The sequence below is a fragment of the Simochromis diagramma genome, unplaced genomic scaffold (genome assembly GCF_900408965.1).
Source record: "Simochromis diagramma unplaced genomic scaffold, fSimDia1.1 OVJJ01000669.1, whole genome shotgun sequence".
Taxonomy (NCBI): Eukaryota; Metazoa; Chordata; class Actinopteri; order Cichliformes; family Cichlidae; genus Simochromis; species Simochromis diagramma.
The window spans coordinates 2,926,022-2,950,537 of record NW_024387458.1 but is presented as its reverse complement, the minus strand read 5'-3'; the positions used below and the strand labels follow the sequence as shown (position 1 = coordinate 2,950,537).

Below are 24,516 nucleotides of genomic sequence, written 5' to 3'. Positions count from 1 at the left end.
TATAGAAACCTCACCCACCTTCTGTTTGTGACAGGCAGCCAATCAGAAGAAAGCTGGGTTAATGGCTGAGGAGGTGACACAGCTGATTTCAGACACAGAATGAACTAAAGACTAAAGAGCTTCTTGGAACATGTTAGCATCTTTTAGCTCCTTGTTTTCGGTTCTTCCTCCAGCGGGCAGCTAACAGCTGTGCTCTCACGTGCTGAGCGTAGACGAACATTTATCAGCCTGACGGCACCTTCAGAACGAGCATCAGCCAAAGTTATAACAGCTCAGATTCTTTTCTTATCCTGGAGTCTTTAACACTAACAATCAAGCTGTGTGTGTCTGTGTGTGTGTTACCATCATTCCTCTTCAGGGTAAAGAGGACAGTTCTCATCGCCACAGCAACCAGACCTCAGCATCTTCAGGTCTGGTTTCCTTGGTGATAAAAAGTTTATCCTTGACCTTGACTTGTGCTGTTTTCCTGTCCCATGTCACAAATCGAATCAAGTCTATTTTTATAGCACATTTTAAAATGAGCGCAGCTGATGTCATTTTGACTCGAGTCCAGCTTCAGATCAGCAAACGCATCTGCCCACACGCTCTTAAATTCTTTACTTTCTCAGTTAGAAAGAAATGAACGGGCTCGAGGAGGACCACGAGGTGGTTTTTATATTTTAAGTGCCGGCTGTGAAGACGAGAGGAAGCTTCTTCCTTTCTCAAAATGATTTCACGGAGCTTTATTGAACAACAGTAGCAGAATGGACAGAAATAAGTGCTTTAAACCAACAAAGTCATTTACAGGTGTCTCTTTTCACAGACACCAAAAACAACATGTTCAGATGCAGCTCAGTGGTGTTATTTTAACAGCTCTGACCATGATCTCTACGTCACAGCAACACTTCTGCATATAAAACACCGGGAACGCCTCACTTCACAGTAACAGATCAGCTCTCTGTTGGTACACTGCCAGCTAAATACAATCAACAAACAGCAGCTGACCAGTAAAAGTATACGTACTGACAGCCTACATACATATATTAAAACAAGAAGCTCTTACACCAGACCTTTAACCATCTGACAGAAATATTTTTTGCCATTTTAATGAGCGATCTGTTCATAATGACCTGATGAGCAGCCTGAGATTAAAGAAAAGTGTGATTTCAACAAGATGTCTGACTCAGTGAGTCAGCTGTGACATGAAAATGACGATTTATTGTATTTCACATCTTCATGATTCACAGCTTGCCTGTATCTAAAAATGTTATTTATTTATTGTTTATTACCACAAAAAAGCATTTAATAAGCAGCGTTTTATCTTTGTCTTGGTTTTTATGCATCCCTCTGTTTTTTTGTTGTAATTGGCTGACACACTTTTAAAAAGTGCTTTTTAAAGTCAAGTCACTAAATAAGAAATGCTAACATGGCCTCGCGCTTTAAAATATTCTTTGTGTGTCTTTAGCACAGCTCTGGGCCTTGTTGCGTGACCTCCTGCGCAGCGTCCTCATGCTGAGTACATGTGCACACAAAACACCCGAGTTACATATTAATAAAAGCATCAGGTCATTTAGACACAGCTGAAATGAACCCTTCTGTTACGGTCCTGAGAGAGAAACACTCCACGCGTGAGACGTAGATTCATGATATTTTGCCCTTTATGACATACAGTAAGAATCAACATATGTATGTAGCTGGATAGCAGTTACAGAAACACGCAGAGCAGGACCGGGTGCATTAAACACACTTTTTGTTGTTTTAATGCGGCGACTGAAACTCTGTTACAACTAAAACCAAAACAAATGCACTGAAAACTGAGTCAGAAAATGCTTGTCTTAGTTTTGGTTTTTGTGCCGTGCTTTGTTCTGCAGGAGCTAATGGGGGGATAATTAGCTCCCTGAGCCCAGCGAAGCAAAGCTCCCTCCTTTCTCCAAGGCTCTCTGTCCCGACTCTGACTCGGACTGTCTTATCTACAGCACAATTCCTGGGATTTTCCTTACTTTCTACACACTTTGTGTGTGCTTTACACTCCTGATGAACACATTCTTTTGATTTAGTCGTGTTTGGGTAATAAATGATCATTTTCTAAGTCCCTGCCTTGTCTGGTTTTTCCTTTTTGAGCCGGGCTGTGTCAGTAGACAACCTTACATACACAGATTTCTACACTACTGCATATAAACAGCATGAAATAAAAGCTAAAGACAGTAACTGTTTTGTTCTCAAGCTCACACGCCCAGAGCGACAGAAACTACAGGTCACATCTAAGGTTTCACCTGCCGGCCGGCTGGGATAGAGGGAAGGTCCGATTCATCCAATGGGGACCATGAATATTCTCTATGTACAACAACTCATTCAAGTACACTGATCATTTCTGGGACAATGCATGGACAGAAAAAAGTCCCAGTGGGGAACACCAGTGTCAGTCAGGTTTGGCATCACATTGAACAGACTACATCAATTCACTCATAGGAACGCCCGTCATCAAATCCAGGATCCAATCAGGCGATCACACCAAGTGCTGGCCTTAGAAAGCATCACTGAGGGTGCCCAGACATCTATTGGATCAATTTAATCCAAAGCTAGTATCTGTTATGTATTTTTAAATTAGCTGAGACATCTCAACCTTAAGACAGTTTCGTGAAGATCGTCTTCTCTCGTGCTGATTTTGACTTTAATTAACTGATCCGACTTAGTACATTTTAATTTACATGTAGGTAAAGATTGCGAAACAGTCTTGTGTAACAGACTCCTCGACTGAATTTGTAGACAATGTTGCCATCTGCCAGCCTTTGATGGCTAAAAATGTCCTGGAGGTCGGGAGACTGTTGTGAAGACCTTGATCTTCTGTGATCAGCGTTGTTAGTTTAGAACTCAGCATGTGGTAGATGGCTGGCTCTTCCTCTGAGGCTGTTACCTTTAATTAGACACATCGATGCTGCTGACCATGTTCACTGCCTGAACATGCACCTTATTCACCTCCCTCCTCTTCAGCGAGCAGCTGAACACCTTCCTGAAGCCTTTGCGGAAATGCTTTGACACGAGGGCGTAGACGATGGGGTTGAGACAGGAGTTGGCGTAGGCCACAAAGTGTGAGAGGATGCGGAGGACATAGGTGGTGTAGTTGAGCGGGAATCGGCCCAACCACATGCAGAGGATTACCAGGTGATGGGGAAGCCAGCAAAGGCAGAAGAGAGCAGCGACTATGATGATCATCTTGGAGACTTTCCACTTGGCCCGCCTCGACTCGGACATGTCCTTCAAGGGGCCCACGCTGGTCCACAGGTATCGGATGGTGCGGGCGTAGGTGAGGCCGAGCACCAGCACGGGAACGAGGTAGCCGAAGACAAACGTGCACATATCCATTATGATGCGAGGTTTGGACTCCCATGTAGGAATGCACACAACAGTGCCAGCCAGGTCCATCTGTGAGAAGTAGCTGAGATACGGTCCAGAGAAAACCAAGGCCAGGGCCCAGAGGATGCCGATGGAGGTGAGTGCGTTCTTTGGCGTCCTCATCTCTCGGGAGCGGAGCGGGTAGCAAATGGCTAAATACCTGTAGGAGCAGAGGAAGACACGTGATCTACAAATACAGTATGAAATCTCAAAAAATAAAGATGGAGCAGAAACAGTAAAGCAAACCAACATATATAAATATATGATCACCCCTGACTGTATTATACAATGATAATCATAGAGCCATATCTGATAACGGCATTAAAAATCGACCATTAACATCATAAAAACAGCCAAAGCCTTTATACAATTTTAACTGTTTTTTAAAAATATATTTTGCTTCCAAGGATCCAGACTTGTCTTTTTTAAAGTGCTCTTAAACAACAGTTCTCGAGGCTGTTCAAAGGTTTTTAAAGTTTGAATTGAATTGTGTTTTTAGGGACTTTGATACTCGCAGAAACAAGCCACCCTCAAGTGGCCGTAATAGGAACTGCAGTTTTTTGATGCTTCAGCTTGCTGTGTGACCACAGCTGGCTCTATGCTGGGTTTCGGTTCTGGCACCAGATGTGAGTCTAAACTACGCCAGATGTTAACCACATGTTGCCTCAAACGTTAACCAGGTTGGCCTACAGGTCAAACACTTAGCAAAGCTACATAATCATCACTCACTGAGAAACATCTTTATTAAAAGAGAAACTCTAAGTATGACCACTGAGCACACTGATTTTTGGAACTTGACCTCGCCCGGCTCTGATCTTGCCAGATAATTAAAGCTAGAAGATGTAATTTATGTCATATCTGCCACATGTGGAACACTGTGCTGCCTGTAAAAATAATGACACAAAGACTTTTTAATCCATCAGTTACCTTCATACAAAGTGCAGAACACAGAAATGAACCAAATCTTGCTGCTTGTATGTTTGTGCTACCTGAAATTTATGAAGACAAATGTCATCATTATCAGCTCTCCCCTGGTTCCCTGCACACTCTAACTCAATTTCTTGGCTCAGAGTTTTTATTTCCCTTCATTTGTAATCCTCAGATGTTGTGCAGACTCAAATTAATATGATAAGACGAGTGTAAGTAAACTTTTCGTGCTTTGTAGGCGGATGTATAGAGCGCCGTGCAAAGGTTATGGATGTTTCTGAGACAAAAAATGTTTTTTTCTTTTAATTTTAGTGCCTAAAAACGTGCACAGTGCTGTTTGCAGGAATTGAATTTTTGAAATGAGAGATATTTCAAAGTGATGAAGAAAACGTGCCGCTAATTTGAAGAAAAGAAGCATTAGAATAAAAGTAGAAAACGTAAAGCAACTCTACTGTGAGCTGAGTTGGTAGTTCAGAGTCTGAGATTACAGATTCGCGTGCTTCTGTAGCTGTGACTGTAACATATGTATCAGATCAGTGCTTCGTATGTTTGTGTCTGAGTCTGGCCCAGGGTCGGCCTCACCTCTGTCCACTTGTACCCTGAGCTGTCTGCTCTCTGTAATCTCGACCATTCAGTTGGAGACTTTAAACAAACAAATGTTCCCATTAACATTCTCTTCTGTGCCATCCGTCTCGCTGTATCTCGGAGAAATCATTAAAAACAGGATGACTCCAATCACACTGCATCTGTCCCTGAGGCCCAGACCTGGGTGTGTTGGGATAAATACCAGGATGCAAGCTGAGCATGACTGCCTGCGGGTTTGACGGGGTTCGTCTTGTACACCTGTTGCCTCTGACTTGTCTTTTTCTGTTTTATGATTTTTAAGATAGTTTTTTTTGACAGCACTGGTGTTTCCAGTCCAGTCTGAGGCTCCTGCAGTGATTAAAGAGTCCGGGTCGCTGCTCATGTTCGGATTTGTAATACAAATGTTAATAAAACTTGCTGTAAGGGGTGTGACATAAACACATCTTTGCCTTGTTAAAAAATCAAAATGATTTGTTATAAAATTTGTTTAGCAGAGTTCTTTTCCACTGTGTAGTATAATAAATTCATAAAACTTAAGTACTCTACACTAGAAACATGGCGGGCTCCTTTTTGGGACACAGAGTTTTGTATTTTTCTTTTTTTATTTATTATTATTAGTTCATTTTGACTTTTTTTACATTTAGTTTCCAGAGCAGATTTGTTTGTTTCAGTTTAATTTCTATTGGTTGAAAATGCTTAATTTTAGTTGAGTTCTTATGAGTTTCATGTTTGTTTTGGTCTTTTTTGATTATTATTGTAGGGATGGCATAGATCAGAGGAAACCAGTACAAGCCTTACAATAAAAACAGAACTTTGTAAAGATGTTGACTCACAGTCTTGCTGACATCCAGAGTCAAATCTTTTCAGTTGGTTTACATTTTTTAAGAGTCGAGTTTTTATTTTTATTTTTTACTTCAGTTTCAGTTGATTGCAGTAACCTTGGGAACATCTAGGCTCTTTTCTGACCAGATTTCTGAGAATTTCAGAAGAAATGAGAACCTCCTTGATTTTTTCCTGCATGAGAATTAAAAATATTGTGACCCACAGTTTTTGAAACAATTATTGAAAGTTTTCCTCAACACCGTCTTAATATCAGAAAGTTTAAAACATGCGCAGACGTGCTGTTTTTTGTTGACTTGAGGATTTAAGATGGTTTTTCATCTCCATCTCAATCTGATATCAGATCAGTTCCGTCTTTTAAAACTGATCTGATATCAGACAGAACAGTGTAACCATTACACTCCAGGGCTGAAACCTGTAATAACGCAAACACAACAAAGATGGAAGAACAAATCATGTCTGTGTGAGAATGTTTAGAGAATAACGATCTAAAAGTAGAACTGAATCCTCTGAGCTGCTCTCGATTAGATTCCATTAATTGCTGAAGTATCACCTGTTGCCTAATTTGTCTATTTCCATTTATATAAAAGACATTTTTCATCTTAAATTGATAAAGAAAATGCACGAAATCCACTAGAAATCGGGACATTGTGACTTAATGCGAAACCTAGCCCGACGGGTTGAAGCTGTCTGAGGTTTTATATAAAAAAGACATAAAGAATAATAGTTAAGTTCTTTAGGTGTTTTAGGTTTTGTTTCAGTAATCTGAAAGTAGACACGCTACAGAAGCGGCTAACAGGCCAGAGCAACTCTCATAAACTGCAGAGATCGCGCACCTGTCCAGGGACACGGCTGTCAGGGTGAAGATGCTCGCGTACATGGTGAGGAAGATGATGAAGTGCACCACTTTGCAGACTGCAGGTCCGAACACCCACTCATCCAGAGTGTAGATAGTGGCCTGGAAGGGCACGCAGAACACGATGAAGCACAGATCCGCGATGGCCAGGTTGAGGATGAACAGGTTGGTGGTTTTGGTGTTCATCTGCCCGCTGCGAAACAGGACCGCGAGCACCAGAGAGTTCCCCACCGTGCCGAGCAGGAAGATGACGGCGAATCCCACGCAAACGAGCGCAGACTCCGCTTTCCAAGTGGAGAAATTGGACACAGAGTCATTCATCGTTCACACTGTCACGCGTGCGTCCAGCAACGTTAAAGGCGAGGCTCGTGGAGGATCGCGCGCCTGGTCTGCGCGCAAACGTCTCCAGCAGGAAACAGACGCAACACAGAACCCCGCTCCAGGGTGAGGGGCTCTCAGCATCCCAAACATTTACCAAACCCCGAGTGACACATACGCCACTTTCACACCACCGAGGAAGAAAGGTGGGACCTGTCCAGGTGTGACAGGGTCGACACAGAAACAGAAGGCCACGAGAATTCAGTGAGTTTTACAAAGAAACGCATTCAGCCAGTGAGCAAAAGTCTGATTTGGTTTCCTGACACCTGAGTGAACAGCCGGAGATACTTTCACTGCTTCTGCTGGAATATTGTACATGATCGGTCACCTGTTGATCCTGTAAAACCTCCGCGTTGTTACCATTCGACCAGCACGCCCCCCTGTGGGAATTCTGAAACACTGCAGTGAAGTTTACGTATTTCTATCAGTCGTGTTTGTTCTGTTTGAAGTTTTGTTTGAATTTCCCTTCTCAGTATTCTGTTTGTGCTTGTCTGTCAAAGCAGTGGCGTTAATGTTGAATATATAAATATATAAGATTTTTTTTTTTCTAATTCCCCTCTCACCCCTGCAGACGGTTTATCCTTGAAGATCAGGTCCTCAGAGGCCTGGGAGCTTGAGGGTCCTGCGCAGTATCTTAGATGTTCCTTGGACTGCGCTCTTCTGGACAGAGATCTCAGACGTTGTTCATGGGATCTGATGGAGCCACTCGCCCAGCCTGGGTGCCACTGCGAGTAGTGCTCTGACTACCACTGGGACCACTGTTACCTTCACCCTCCACATCCTCTCCAGCTGAGCCCTTCGTACTTCTCCAGCTTCTCCTGTTCCTTTTTCCTGATGTTGCTGTCATTCGGTATCACTACATCGATCACTACGGCCGTCTTCCTCTGCTTGTCTACCACCACTATGTCCGGTCGGTTAGCCACCACCACTTCGTCTGTCTGTATCTGGAAGTCCCACAGGATCTTAGCTCGGTCATTATCCTAGCCTAGGAGGCGTTTCCCATTTTGACCTCAGGACTTCCAGGCCATACTCAGCACAGATGTTTCTACTATGACAGCTTCTTGGTGTTCCATGTATGCCCTGCCTGCTGTGATGTCTCAGGGTTATCTGTACACAGCCTGGGGTCTTGCCTCTTAGAGCTTGTCCCTGTGCTGCCATGATTTTATATATGAAAAATAAAAGCGCTCCTTCCCTAAAGCTCATATTAGCAGCTCCCTCCTCTCTGACTCAGCTGTAAATCAAATAAGGATTTGATTGGTCTGCACGATTAAGTGTATCTAAGGTCCCGGAGGCTGCTGTGTTCTGTCTGAACATTACTGGATTGCCCGAGTTGGCCGAAGAGAACTCAAGACTTTGCTCTGAAGCGTATAATGTTGTTTTTATATTCCCCTGTTTGCCTCGTGAATATTTGTATATTTTATTTTGCTGTGTGTACTCGTGTGTTACTGATCGAGTCTGTGTGGTTACTTCTAAATATGTTGGCCTCACAGGGAGATTTTGTTTTTTTTCTAAATAGTCACATTTTCTCTGCTGCCAATACGAACCAAGGCAGTAAGAACAGTTTTAATAAGTAGCTCTATTTAGCTTTATTATCATCACTTTGACCTTTAGCTCAATCAGTCTTTTCTTTATGTTGGCAGTACACAGCACACTTGTAACACTCAAAGTTTCTAAGTTATGAGACTTTTTGACCAATAAAATCATCAAGTTGACTTTGAAGACCTCTGTGGATGAACTCTACACAGTTTAATCAGAATCCATTCAAAACTTTTCGAGCCATCCTGTTTACAGACAGAATGAAAGTCACTCACATGCAAACACCTCAAAAACATTAAAGCCCTGGCAGCGGTAATAATGGATTTCAATTCCAGTCAGTCAGTTAAAAAAATATGTATTTATTTATTTATTGTTTCTTCAAGAACAAACAAATAGAGCAATGAAATGTTCCCCATTCCCTCTGAGATTACAACTACACAAAAATAATAGAAAGAAACACACAGGTGTGGTGCATTAAGGTGGATATTAATGTGACTAACACAGAGCAAATATATGCAAAGACAGAAAAAAAAGGTTCCTTCTCGTTAACCCAGCATCTGTTTATAAGTCCAGTATGTCGCAATTAAAAGTGCTACTGGGACAAACGTTTGCCTTGTGATAACCTCAGACTTTTACCATATGGGATGAAAAGCTGCAGGATGCCTTTAACATTTTCCAGAGAGTTAACTCTGCTGCATTCAGCTTTAAAAAAATAGACTCCCAAAAACGATATCCCTCAGTGTCTGCGTGCTCGCTGTTTGAACATTTAAGTTGTCAGATTTATCCTCCTGTCTGCTCAGGGCCTCTAGAGTGGTATCATTAAAATGAACATCAGTCTTCAAGCTTTTCATGAAGATTTTAAACCACTGCAGACAGAAATATAAATCTCATCTGGCCTGTCTACAGATTTTTAAAGATAGATTTGAGGGCTGAGTAATGTTTTTAGGACTTTTCTATAAATTAAGACCCTTAATGTATAAATATAATAATCTGAGTATTTTTCCTGTGATGTTCATGACTGAAGGACAAACTCTTAGTGCTTTGGCTAAAATAGCAAACAGAGAAGTGGGAGGTCTTCAGGTAAAAGTGAGTTTAAGTGAGTGACCTCCTTTCATACTCATATTTTCCCACCAGCACACACACCTACAGAAAAGGACGTGGTAACTTCATCCAGCAGCTGCACACGTGCAAACAGCCTCACTTAACTATATTTAACAGAGCGCTTGCTTTTTTTATCCAGGAGTATCCAGGAGGAAGCGTCTGCCTCGGGCCTTTTGTTTCCTCCTCTGGGAGTCTGAGTTAGTCCACCATCGAACATCCTGGAAGTTTGAGGAAGTTCAACAAAGCCTGAGCGTGATCTCATCGTTATCTGTGCGAGCAAAGTCGTGCCAGTCTAAACAACCCCCAGAGGGTTTCGCTTCAGATCGTCCGGTGGTTGATGATGTGATGTTTTGATTGTGGGCTTTTCTTGTTACTGTCATATATTAATTGGAAAGCAGCTTTGAATAAAGGGAAAAAGGATTACGCCACCAGTTTTGTCTGTTTGACTACAAACGCTGTCAAAGTTATTCCACAGAAAGTGACATACAAGGGTTTAATTACACACTCATATATGTATTTGGGTTCAGGTTTTTCCACTGTAGCAGGTCAAACGGGCGAAAAATGGCACACAGAGTGGTTTATGTTACCCGTGTGTAACCACAACCAGGTCAACATGGTAAATGTTACCTGGTTAAATTTACTATTTGGTGCTGGAACGAGTTCATTTGTTTTTTATATTTCTGTTTTTTTCTTTTTTAAGCACTCTTTTTGTAACCAGGAAGTTGAGTTCTTGAGATGAGCGATCCCTTCTGTGCAGCTATCCTGGCCCAACATCTAGCTTTTTGTTCCTGTCACAGGGTGAATCACAGGGACAACATGCAAACAAAGCATACGTGCTGCTTTTTGTGTCTACCGAACTTGAATATGTAAAAGCAGAAGATGAGGACGAGGTTGATGTGGTCGCTCTGCATCTGAAGGCCACATTATCAGTTTTTCAGGTGGTCGAGCAGGGCACCTGCTAACTGGAAGGTTGGTGGTTCGATCCCAGTCTGCTCCAGTCTACGTGCCAAATGTCCTTGGGCAAGATACTAACCCCAGGTTGCTCTCCGATGCATCCATCAGAGTATGAATGTGCATGTTAGTTAGATAGCACTAATAAAACTCCAGAAAAGTTATTGGGTGAATGAACGAGTTGTGTGAAGCGCTTTGAGTGCTCAGATAGAGTAAAAAAGTGCTACATAAGAACAAGTCTATTTATTTAACCATTTTTTAACATTTCCTGTCATACACTGTTCCAGAGGTGGTTCCTATTAAGTATGCCCAATGTTTGTGATGAGGCGAGTGTATGTACGAGGAATCCCTGTGAGCCAAATCCTCAAGCTCACAGCTCTGTGTGTAAGCACCCACCCAACCTAGTGTTTTTAAGGGTTAAACAAAGAGGAAAGCTCGGTTAAAGGGACAAATGAGCAAGATTAATTTAAACTTTAAATCATGCAGTTGCTACAAAAAATAAACATACAGAAACGAGCACATCTGATAGGAATGAAAACGAAGTGAAAGCTCATAAAAAAGTTTCGTACTGCAACACAGCTTTACTGCCTGACTCACGCATGTGTGCAGGACATTTAAAGTTAAGAAATTTGTGACTCATGAAGCTACATTTAAACAGGAGATATCACTGAGATGAGGAGATGCTACTGATGTTCTTTTTCTCACTTGAGAACTGTTATTTAACTTCTCCTGCCGACTTTGCCCCTTTACCAGCAGATGTCAGCAGCAGCTCGAGTGACTGCAGTGACCGGGTTGCTGCTGCAGCCTGTTGCACACACGCGCTTGCTGATTTCATCAGTGGATGTTGCACCAGAGGAGTTACAGATGGTGCTTCGTGTTTACTCCGATCTCAGCATCCCCCAGAAGCCGGGGCCCTTTAAGCTTCTGTGATGCATTAAGTCGTTTGGGTTTTCCATGTGTCAGTCCTGCTGGGTAGTGATAAAAGTTACAACTGACAAATGACGGCCTCGCCTTCGCATGACGTTCTCCTGAGAGCGTTTAGTCAAAGCCGATGAAGCGTAAGAAATTATACAAGATTAAAGTGAAGGGCCGACTCGCAGCTGTCGAAGCATTGCGTGCATCCAACATAATTCATCAGCGAGTGTTTTTAGGCTCTGGGAAACACTGGAGAGTCAGCTGGGGAGCTTTGCCCCGACTTTTCTGCTCAGTCCTCTTTGCAGGAGGTGACTCTCAGGCAGATCAAGATTAACCTGAGTCATGCTTCCGACGCTTTCTGCTGCCACCACCAAACAGCAGGAACCCACCGGGTAGGAAATGACATCACTGGTCTGTGCTCATTGGCTGGGCGGTGCAGGAATGTTAAAAAGCTGCCTGCTGGGCGAGGCTGGTGACCAGACGCTGCAGAGTGGTAGTGACCACACATGGGAATATTTGAACTTTAATCAGAAGAAACCATTAGAGGAGCAGCAGGTGGAGGCAATGGGCTCTGACCAACATGTACATACTGAATGCACCATTACCTGATGCAGGGCATCTGCTGGGGATAATGAGTTATAGAAACTCCTCTGTGGAAGCGAAAATGTCATCAGTGCTTAAAACTAGGAGACCGGATTGATTTGGGGTCTGCAGGGTGGTGTTAAAGCTCATCAGGAATGACCATGACGCTTGTTCTGAGTGTTCCTGCGGGCCGCAACCCACACATCATGATTCCCTCATTAAGAACGACTCCAGCCCACAAGTGTCAACACTTGCAGTGAGGCGGATCGAGAAGCAGTGACCTCAAAACATCTGCTCTTTCCAACAACACAGGGCTCCACTCATGACAAAACTCCGCAGAGTAACAGAGGCTGATAAACCTGCTAATGGTCATTTTAGAGCACACACACATGCACACCAAAACACACACACCAAGCTGCCTCGCCGATAGTCCCACACTTTATAAATAGCGTGCGCTTTTAATACGCGCGTGTGTCCAGTGGATAACGTCAGCGCTTTGGGAGAGAGGCTAAAGGAGTGTTTCATTATAAACCTGTACCATTAAAACTTGCTGGCTCAGTCTGGATTTTGGCTCTCACGTCCCTTCTCAAACTTTTATGAGGCCAGTTATGATCCTAAATCGATGCAGGAAACTGAGATGGAGGAGTTGGGTAAGGTAAGCGGTGCCATGACCTCATGAAGGAAAGGTAGAGCTGGTGATTGTGTGGCTATTTGCACCGTCGCGTATTGTATTCTGCAGCTTTAATGGTGGATGCTGGGTCTGTTTGAATCTGCACTCACAAGTATCAGAAACGCCACGCTACAGGGCGTCGTCTCGTTGGATCCTCTTCTTCTTGAGCAGCTCAGTGCGGAGCCAGCACCATCTTGACAAACCAGGATTCAAAGATTATTAAGCAGCAGTGGATGGAAGCTGGAAAGAATTTGATTATTTTAAAATTCCATTAAAAGCTGGACGAAAACCCACCCAGTGTGCTAAACTGCATGATTACAGTCAGACACGAGGCAGGTGATGTAATCAAGAAAGAAGGAGAGCGTCATCTATTAATGAATGTCTGTGGGCAAGCTCAGGGAGGTAAAAAAAAAAAAAAGTATACTCAATAAATATGGCTTGCACTGTAAAATATCAGGAAACGGGAAAGCGGTATACGAACACCAGGTGTGGTAAGAGGGCCGTGCTGATCGTCTCTCGACTACTCTCGATTTTCATGTTTCCATCTTCATCATCTCGGGATGTCCAAGATGCAACACTCCTTATTATCCAGTACAACACTACAAGGGTTAAAACTAGGGATGCACTGATCGGATATTTGGATCTTTTAGAGTATCTGTGACAGAATTCTAGTTAGCAGCAGAGCTAAGATAGCACTGGGGAAGCCAACAGCAAAGGCTCAGCAGGTTGGATGTTTTTCTTTCCACCTAACAATGGACTAAACCTAGATTTACATAGTAGAGCAGGACATGCTTGCTTGCTTGTCCAATTCAGTGTCGCTGTGAGGCTGGAGCCCATGCCTGATGCCACGGGATGAAAGACAGGTTACACCCTGGACAGGTCGCCAGTCTGTTGTACGGCTAAGAAGCAGACAACCATTCACACCGATGGATAATTTAGAATCACCAATTAACCTAACCCCACTAACTGCATGTTTGTAGACTGTAGGAGGAAGCTGGGGTACCTGAGAAAACTCATGCAGATACCAGGAGAGCATGCAAACTGCACGCAGAGAGGCCTGACCCGGGACCTTATTGCTGTGAGGCAACAGTGCCAACCCCCATGGCACTGTTGCCTTAAAAAATGCTGAATTGATGCATCTTTAGGTTAAATCCATCAACTGCAGTGCCCATCACCCCTCTTTGGCCCCGTCATCTTTCAGGTCAGGTTGTTATTGTGCTAATATTGTGTGTCTGTATAATAATATCATTAGTTCTTATTCCATGTGCACTCAGAAGAGGTTACTCGACTCACACAATACGACTGCAAACATCCTTAAAGACGTCACTTCAATCCTCACAGTCATTTACTGCAACTCTAATATACTGGGCTAAGGCCAAAAAACAAACAATCCATCCCTGTCCACCTACTCACACAACACACTTTTCCGGTGGGATTAAATAAGATCAGAACTTGAGTTGAGTTCAAAGGTCACAAAGTTCAAAGCGTGCAGGTGCTTCGGAAAGCTGCGAGAGGAAGTAAAGAGGGAAAAGCCGAGAAGGCTGTGAGAGAACCACAATCACGCAAGTTGCGTGTGGTTTCCAGCTTCTTGCCAAGACCTCTCACTCTCTGCATCCCAGACTTTCTCCCTGAGTTATCCAATCCCCCTGTCATCTCCACTGGCTGCCCTCCCCACTCCCACTCTCGACCGCACACAAATGGTTTGAATAAGACGTCTGCATGACTGGGCTGCGGCTACAGACGAAATCCTGAAGAGTGATAGTTTACTTAGCCTAAATACCCCCGATTAGACAAATTGAAACATTGTTGTTATGCGGTGGAAACTCAAGGACCCATTGGCCGATTGTGCTCCCCCCGTTCCGGAAAAGAATGTGCTTTACGGACTTTCGTCATGTGAAAACCACAAGATCTGGTACAAGTGGAAAAAACACAAAACAAAACCAAAAAACCGCCCCCGAAAAAACGCTGCCACAAAATCAACTAAAATCCTCCACCAAAACAAAAACTGTTAAACAGAAAGTGAACATTGTCAAATACAGATGATTCACAAAGGAGGCAGGCACACGCGACTCAGGCTTCTGTGACTACTGAAAAACATGTCTTACCACAAACTGACGTATGGTACAAGCCATGATGTCACTTTTTCCTCTCATTTTGAACGTCTCCAGGATCACAAACAAGGCCTGCATCAACTGAACTGATCGCAAACAACGTCTCTAAAAAATAAGAAACCAATCATCGGGCCACACATTATTAAGGAATCATTCAAAAACAATTTAAATGACTCAACTTCCGAGTCCCACGGTGTTTAAAGTCAGCCAACTGTCATCTCAGTAAAAAGTTGCAATTTGTAAGACAAAAGAGACGTTTTTCTTTTCTGCTACTTACATATTGCAGTATACACATGTGTTACACACACACGCAGTTGGTAACAATATACCAAAACCGATTGTGCCAAACTGGAGCGGGACGGCGGTGGAGACTCATAAAAAGGAGCGGTAGCAGCTTCGTCCGCCAGTGGACTCTGTCTGGCCGGGCAGTCTGGTGTCAAGCGCTCAGCAGCTCGACTCCACACCTGGAAAATAAAGTCACTCTACAGCTGCAAGAATCTGCATTACCAACAGCGCTCCTACATCTGCACAGTAGTGAGGAGTCAGTAAAGTTGTCTGTATGAGACTGTTGATCACTTCAGTTGATCTTCACGGTCTACAGAGGGTGAATAACGATGATGTGAGACTCCTGAATCACAAGCAGGTTTCGTTTTTTAAGTATACTGCAAAAAGTTTCAAAATCTACTTGATGGATTTCCATGAAATGAAAACGACAACAACAAATAAACTTTCCTCCTAAATTACAATATTTTAGGACCAGGAACTCTGAGGGACTATCTTATAATTTAGTAGCACCGCTGTCCTTTATGAACACCAAGGATAAGCCAACAACAACTGCTGGATGGATTGCCATCAATGTTCACTGACTTTTGTCATTTCACCATTTCATACAATACAATAACCTTTAGATTTGAACAAAAATTTCCGGTTCTCAATTAATATATCATCTGAGGACCATGAAATCTAAAATACCTCATAAGGACGCGGGTTATCCTCTGTCCATTATTACCACCACAGTGAAACATGAGCACACTCCCGAGCCACTTTGGTAGTTACACCTAGCTAGCACATTTGCCTGCTTCTTACATCAGGCTTTTCTACTCGAACACTCAAAGAGCTTTATGTCTCATTCACCATCTGGTAAGTGCCTCAAGTGGAGTTTAGTATCTTGCCCAAAGATACGTTGGCATGCAGACAAGCAGCCAGGGATCAAACCGCCAACCTTTTGATTAGAAGATGACCAACCTAACTCCACAGCCACCTTCAGAACTGCCTTACTTCTTTGTGCTGCCTCAAAACTTACCTCAGAGTTTGTGTCCATGTTGTCCATGACACCATCAAGCAATTTCCTCATATTTGTCAGCTGCACGTCCAAAAATGAGATCTGGTGACTGTGGAGTGAACTCATCATATTCAAGAAACCTGTTTGAGATGATTTGACCTTCATGACATGGTAAATTATCTTACTGGAAGCAGTCATCAGAAGATGGGTTTAATCTTCTGTTGTCCAGTTTGGTGACAGTGCATAAACTCTAGCTTCACTTTCCTGTTCTTTGTGGACTGCTGCTGTAGCCCATCTGCTTCAAGGATCGACATGTTGTGTGTTCAGACATGCTCTTCTCACTACCGTGCATTCTCCTTTGACCTCTGACACAAAGAAGGCATTTTCACCCAGAAAACTGCTGCTCACTGGGTATTTTCTCTTTTGTAGACTATTGCCTGTAAACTGTAGATCAGCAGTTTCTGAACAGCCTGCCTGCCAAAAAAAAACCCCACGACATGTTCAAAGTCTGATGGTCAGTTTGACCTTGAAGTTTCTGGCAGTAATCAGTATAAATGTATAGAAATAGCCACACATTGACATCAAGTGATGATTGCTCTTTACATAAACAGAACTGTGGGTCTTTGTTCATTTTGCACTCCATTACTCTACACGAATTTCCTCTGCAGAACTAAGAAAAATACAGACACATCCGACCACAATATGCTGCTTCTTTCTTCACCCCCTGCTTAAGGCGTAGAGCTTTGGGTGATATTCGGGCCACCTGGAAGTACGTTTCCTTGCCTTTTGGTGCAATTACAACATCAGGGACTTTTTGCCAAGTCTCCTCAGAAACTCACAAAAGTCTGTGCTGTGAGTGTGTGTGTGTGGCAAAAGCGAGTAGAAACACTGAACTAGGAGCGCATGGTGTCGTGCGAATGAGCCTTTCCAAGTTCCTATGACATGACCGCAGGTGTGCCCACCATTACCAGCACAATGAGATGAGCTGGTGTGTGGGTTCATTGATTTAGAGGGTTCAGGAAGCAAAGGGACACTTGGAAGCCGAGTTGATTCAAGAAACGTGACCGCACGGAAGCCCTTTGGCAACCTGAGTTCAAAGAAAGCCGTGAGAGATTTCTGGAACAAGTCCAGCTACTATTGAGGTGTGAGGAGAAAGTCTGAAGAAGTTAAAGCTCTAGCAACACCTGCAGCACACAGAGGCGTGCCGGTCAAGCGATAAATATGAGTTCAAAGGACAGATTTGGAAACGTAAGCCAAAGGAGCCTGATGAGAAAACGGTCCACAGTGTGTGCAGCTGCAGCACAGCAACACGAGACCTCTCTGGACAACTGTAGGACACAGTTCAGGAAATTCAGCAGACATAACGTGAACTTGGAGCCAAAAATCATGTCCTAATTATACAATTAATTTAAGTAAATTATCTTCTAAAAGATCTCAACCAAACTATTTATGGTGCAATTAATGAAAACATCCTTTTTCGTACACAGCGACTTTTCAAAAGTAGCGTGCGTACGGTATTTTCTCGGTCTACAGGCCTCTACATTAAACTCTTCATTCACACAAGTGCTGTGTGCCTATTATCATAACAAAACCCTTCCCATGGGTGTGGAATCAGGTTTGAAAAAGTTCAGCGCTGCTACACAGAGGACAGCCAGAACTGAAGGAGCAGGAGCACATTTTCTCAGAGGGGATTTCGTGTGGACTCTGCACCATCCCTTTCAAGTACCGAAACCACAGGACCTGCAGAAACCCAGCTCTGTTTTCTTTTGACGTCAGAGTAGCATGCGCTGAACCTCATATCACCGGGGCGGATCGATCAGCCTCTCCTCATCTCATTATTATCGTCTCATGTCCAAGGGTTTATGATACACTTGAGTTTGATGATGTGCTATCAAGTGTTTGCTTGTATGCATTTATTATTGTGTCCATATGGCTCCAGATTGAGGGAAGAGACTGACTCGAGTCAAGCATTTCCACTGCTTGGACCATAAAACTGTTTCCAGCTTATGAATTCCTTGTAATTGAAAAGTGACAGAGAACACTGTGTTTTAAGAGAGCTCTCACACACTGAGTGTACCGAGTGTACAGAGTGGACCTCTGACTTTACGACAGATTTTGTGCTTTGTTCTGATAGAAGAGAATAACAAAAGAAACTATCATGTCTTTTCCAGAAACATTTTATGATGCATGTTCTGCTACGTCTGAATGTTATGTAAAACAAGACGTACAACAGCATTTACCAGATAAAGTTGGACTCCAGTCTTCAGAGGGCACCATTAAGAAAAGAAATCCGGTAGTCTCATCACTTCCTTTGGTTACGGCACCTTTGCCCTTTTGCTTTAAATGCACTAGTTTTACTTCACCTCATTACCTAATGTCTGGTTCCTAATGGGACACTTTCATGGTTAATTTCTGCCTTCAAGTGACTCCCTAAAGCTGCTGAGATCAAACCAACAGATCATCAGGTTGGGTGAAATGCAATTCTGTTGGGTTTAATTGGCCTAAAACAATCCTTACATTTCTGCAGAAGTGCTACCTTTTCCACTTTGGGCCAACTGGTACGCATGATGTCACCCTTTGGTTTTGCATGCCGTGTTTTTGGAGGCTCAAGGTTAGTGTTTGTTGGGTTCTGTTAAGTGACGGCTGTGTGCAGACAGGAATAGGACCCAAGGTGCAGACTCCAGAGACAAACGTAAACTGAAACAGCTTTAATGCTGAACTCAAACATAACATAACTGGAAAAAATCAAAATAAACTAACACCGGCGGACTGACAAAACACACAGCTCGGTAAACGGTAGATTGCGACCCAGACACAAAGAAACACAGGGCTCAAATACACAGAGGGAGCAATCAGGGAATGGGTAACAGGAGGGAAACACAGCTGGGGCAAATCAGGCCTAACGAGACAAGGGGAGCAAAACCAGATACATTAACCTCAGACAAGGACCTTCAAAATAAAACAGGAAACATGACACAGACTGAACTAAAGACACAGACAGGCACTACAGAGGGAACAGAGACGTGGGACCAGGGCAGACACAGACACTGACTGGACACGGGGATATAGCCACTAAGGATACACAGAGACGCGAACTAGACAAGGGGATACAGCTGACAGGGGAGACAGAGCAACTAGAGAAGACAGAGACATAAACCATAAGACAGAACTCAAAGAAAGCAAAGACTAGAAAGTATAAATAATATAATAAACTCAAAAACCCTGGGTCAACGACCCAGGCATCCTAACAGATACTAGGAGCTGTCTGTCTTGGGACACATGAAGGTCACAATGGCTCTGTATCTAACTTTAGCTTAATAGTGTATCTCCAGAAGGAGTTATTAAAAATCTGCCTACCATAAGGTTCTGTTTCTTTTAATGCTGCAACGTTTCACATTTCATCATGGGAACCAGTCACAATTTACTCGCTTTTGGAGTCACCCTCAAGTGTCCATTAAACGAACTGCAGTTTTTGCCTCTTTTAGGTTGGCGTCATTTTTTAGTTGAAAGGTTCCCACTTTTATACGGAAATTTTACAGTTCAGTCTGATATGATTCACTACACTACACTTCTAGGTGCTGCTTGACTGTGGAAACCCATGACATAAAGTGCCTGGTGCACAGTTTTTGAGTTCAAGCCAAAAGTTCTGTTAATACATGCTCAATCATCCAGGTGAGTAAATCACAAAAGGTTGATTCTGTTCATCTGGATGTAGCGTTTTTAGCGGGAGGAGCGTTTCGTCACTCATCCAGGTGACTTCTTCAGTCTCAGCTGACTTCAGGTTTGCTCAACCTTATAAACTGTACATTTGCACAATGGCTGATGTATCCTGCGTCCTCGTTTCCCCCAGATTTAATGTCTGATGTTTTGCTAAAGTTTAACATTTTCTTAAAGGCCAGTGTTTTTTGTTTTTTTTTACCGACGCATTCAGCATTTGTAGCAGTTAAGGTGGCCACTAGAGGGCTTTGTCACTTTAACACGAGCACCTTTTGTCTTGACTTGACGGACATGGCCTGGCCTTTAGAGAACCCTGGTTTCACACTCTTCCAGTGCTCATGAACTCAGTGAACTCAGAAGTCGAAGCCCGGCCATTCAGCATCATTATTTGATGTGAAAAGCCCACACGCAGCAGGTAAAACACATAGCTATATTTTCTTTTACACTCCTCTAGCTCCAATTCTGCCTATAAGGACTCAATTATCCTCCGCACATGGCTGGGTGCCCCCACCGGCACTGCCACTCCGTATGTCCCGTTTCAGAGGCCACGAGAGCTAAAAGAGGCTCTCAGTACCACGCGAAGCAGGCAGATTTTCCACTGGTTTAATGAGAATCACAGAGAGGAAATGTGCAGGGTATTTATAGAAAAACGAGAGGAATGCAAGCCCCCCTAATTGTGCTTAGTCTGCTGCAGAACCTGTTCACCATGATTTCCTACATGTGGAGGGAAAAAAAGACAGGGAATAGGGGACAGGAAAGAGAAAGTGCTCTTTAAAGAAGCAGACCGGACATGAATTTCTGTAATACTTGGATAATTCTTAATTTAGAATAAGTGTAAGTGGTGTTTGACAAAATCAAATTTTGAAATTAATGGTAACATTTTTTTTGTTTTTGTAATTTCTTTTTTATAAACGTCATTTTTTATTTTTGAATATCATTTTTAGCCACACAGTAGCACGAGTATTGGGATGAACCTGCTTACAATCTGCCTTTCAACATGAAGGTTTATATTTAAAAAGATTTGATAAAGATCCATCGCTCGATGAACTTCAACAAGTTTAGAAGTTTTCCAGCAACATTTTATACCACATTTGGCTTTGGCAATCCGCAGAAGAAACTGGAACGTGTTGATTGGGAAAAATACATCTGGACTGCCCTGCTTAGCCAGCTGCCACTATGACCCAACTTTGGAGAAGTGGAAGATGATGGATGGATTGATTTGAGATCATTGGTTCCTCTCAAATATTGAGAGTCTTCACTTTAGAACAGATGTTCCTAGAAATAAAAGGTCTTTGAAGCCACTTTGCAACCCCAGCGCTTCTGTTCTTGCTGTTTCTGTGCTGATAAATGTCATCTGTAGTCACTCATGCCTGCTCTGTTCTGTGCTCAGGGCTTTCTGCTCCTCTCCCAGGTTTAAATTGTCCATGTTTGCACACATGCCGGTGATATCCTAATCTGACTTCAGCATGGGGATTCACATCAATGTCGGCTCATAAAGCCGAGTTACGGCAGCTAAATTAAGTCCAGCTTTTGAACGAAGACAACAATGTTCCAGCTGCACATCCCCAACCGAATGGCAGCTCAATCACTGTCCTTTTCACAAACGATCTTTGTGAGAAGATACATTTTTTAAATTTCCATTGCAGCATTTTTCCATTTTTTCCTCTCTAGAGCTAATCATTCCGACAAGGAGGTCAGGTAAAACGGGAGCCTCTTTTTCCAACCCTACTGCTTGGTCCACCTGGAGGCTCTGAGTATTTTTTTTCCTCCAAGCAAAGTTACAACAGAGAGGAATCCAGGATCCTAATGCCACTCCACACATGGCCCCCTTTCTATTTGACCAAAGGAAAATTTAAGCAGCGCAATGAGCAAACAGCCCTAATGAAATGCACACTCTTTCCTAGGTGCAGTAAATCACTTGGAGCATTATTATGTGTTTATGTCATGTTTGTTCTCTAATGTCTCTAATACACTGCCCACTGGCACTTGTTCGGTAAGGTGCACTCGGGAAAGAAAGAAGCTTTTCACTTCAAAGCTACCAAACGAGTGTCCCAAAGTGGAATCAGACTTATTTTAAGTCACTGATTAAATACATTAAACAAGCCTTTATAATCAGGCAAATTAGGTGGATAAAACATCACAGGGATGAGCAGCATGGAAAATGAGCGTAATCGACTTCAGTGAAAAACACACGAGCGCAATACAAGAGCATGTGCTGTCAATGTTATGTCATTTTGCATGCAACCAGGGAACTCGGCGCATACACATCTGTGAGTCCAAGACCGGTGGTGTAAAAACACCCAAACATCGGGTACTGAACTGTTTGGATTGCTCCATAATGACCTGCGATGATAGATTGACCCAGTGAGGACTGCGGCATTTTTCACATCGACCAATGAGCGCTCTAATGTTGGTTTGTTGTTACAGTAGTCCTGATTCAGTCATTTCTGTATCCATGCCGCAGAGCCACATGGTGGTGTTTACCCTCAAACAGACAGCGGAACGTGAGGGCCGAGAGATTAGATCTCACTATTTAGTAAACAGCGCAGTAATACACCTGGTTTGGGCCCTAATCTCAGTCTGACCCCATGTTGTCCTTTTGTCTTCCTGTTGCGTTTAATGTCCTTCCTACGGTGAGGCGGTCAGTTTCCCTTCCTTAAAGATGCAATCGCTGCAGTGAGGAGATTCACGAGTGAGCACAGAGAGAAAGAGAGATATGTGAAAGCACTTAAAAGCGGAGCTCCAGCTGTGCAGCCTGTCGATGAATGATGCCTCTAACTGTTTCAGGGCCGCCTGACCTAAAAGCATTATGTGTGCTCCTGTAGCGTCTGCCTTTATAAGAGCCCCAAAACAGAAGACAAAGTGACACAAGCAGAACACACACAAACACACACACCTGTAGTTTTCCCCGGTTTCAAAAGCAGAGCCAGATTTGTGACTGCAGACTGGACTGTCATCATTTTTTCATTTGTGACTCCCCGTGCCACAATTAGATAAAAAAAATTCTTTATTACTTTTTGATTTCTCTTTTTAGCTTTTATGGTTTTAAAACATTTCAGGTTTTTGATGTTGTTATTTCAGTTAATTGTTATTTGAGCATCGGTGGTGTTTGCCAGGGGAAAGAACCACGATCATGTATGCAGACATCTCAGCTGGATCTCAGACGGGTCAGACCAGTAAAGTTATTGCATAAAAACAAAATATAAAATAAATATAAAATAAGAGAACAGCTCAATTTTGATATTCAGCCAGTATGTGTTAGTTTTTTATTTTGTCATCACGAGGGCCCAACTGTATCCTCTGGGAGGCTGGTTTTGGCCCCTGGGTCACATATTTGACATCGCAGCACCAAAGCCACCTCAAACTAGATTAGCAAGCCAAAACTGGGGGCACTAACAGGATGTTTTTACTGTAGGTGTTCAATATCAGTTTTTGTGTTTTTGGCGTCAAGGTTTTAGTTTTACTTCATCATTCCAAACATTTTACCTACTTTTCAATCCAGTTTAGGGTCACAGGTGGCTGGAGGGAGGTCAAAACCATTTACGCTCACATTCACACCTACATGCATGGGTTACATGTTACATTAACTCCTGTGGGAGGAAGCTGAAGTATCCAGAGAGAAGCCATCAAGGTACAGGGAGAACATGCAGGCTCGACACAGAGAGGCCTCAGCTGTGAGGCAACAGCGGTAACCACCGCACCACTGTGCTGCCCTGGTTTTATTTCAGTCAACTGATTTATTTTTAGTAATTGCATTCAAATTATTTCATGACAATCCAAAGACATAGTGTGTAAAGCTGAGGACCGAAACAGCAGCTTGAAGAGTTAAGTCAGCCTGCGTCTGCACTCTGACACGGTGCAAGAAACAAACAGTCACAAAGTGTTAAAAAGGGGTTTCCTCATGCCTGTTTTCTTTTGGGAATGACTGCAGATAAACATCACGTTCTGGGAATAAAGAGCTGCTAGAATTCCTTTCAGATCCATCTTTTACTCTCCGAGTGATCCATTCAGCGGGATCAGTCCAGGATACACAGGTTCAAAATAAAAACATTCTGCACAACAGCTCAAATCGCTTCATAAACGTTATCATCTGACTGTTGACCGACTCTAAAAGTATGCGACCACAGGGCTGTTTCTGGATCTCAGGAGAGATATTATAAAAGAGAGAAGTGGTGCTCAAGAAATCTATGGGAGAATTCAATTAACAGCCTATGACGGTGTGAATTATGGACGACGGCTTCAGTGAGATGGTGACATGAGCAGAGATGCTGGATGGAGCTGTTGGATGACATCATCATATCATGTAACTGTGCGCATGCATGACAGAAGTATCAATCCTGGGGAACGTGCGTCTTAACGTTTTTTCTTTCTACATAAATCAGCAATTTAAAAAAAGAGTTTATTGTTTTAGATTTCTTTTCACTTGTTAATGCCCTTTGACCGCTGAAATAAATTCCCAGCATTCATTTAGACAGGACCTTCACAATAACTAACCAAAGGGCATAGCTGCTTCTAGAAAGAGTTTAATTGTGCTGCTTTCCAGCTTTGGAGACTTGATGGGAAAGTGTCACGACAGATGAAGTGACGTATGATCTCTTCCTCATAGCTTAGTTTTATTCCTTGTTTGTCGGGGCCCTGCACAAAAACACTGATCTCACAGGAGAAAAGATGCCTGCCAGGAGCAGGCAACTTG

At 43.0% G+C, this 24,516-nt stretch overlaps 1 protein-coding gene and 1 long non-coding RNA gene across 2 annotated transcripts; both read right to left on the bottom strand.

Annotated features, from left to right (window-relative positions):
- Nucleotides 1-705: 705 nt before the first annotated feature.
- LOC120723017 (galanin receptor 2a) lies at nt 706-7,769 on the bottom strand. Its single transcript, XM_040014260.1, has 2 exons — nt 6,561-7,769; nt 706-3,532 (listed from the first exon to the last, which is right to left on the bottom strand). Exons 1-2 carry the CDS (start codon nt 6,899-6,901, stop codon nt 2,896-2,898), a joined length of 978 nt encoding a protein of 325 aa, XP_039870194.1. The 5' UTR covers nt 6,902-7,769; the 3' UTR covers nt 706-2,895.
- A 2,766-nt stretch (nt 7,770-10,535) lies between these two features.
- Nucleotides 10,536-24,408, bottom strand: LOC120722868. Its single transcript, XR_005693625.1, has 3 exons — nt 24,398-24,408; nt 17,694-17,699; nt 10,536-10,696 (listed from the first exon to the last, which is right to left on the bottom strand). It is a non-coding gene; the product is annotated as an uncharacterized LOC120722868 (long non-coding RNA).
- Nucleotides 24,409-24,516: the final 108 nt, after the last annotated feature.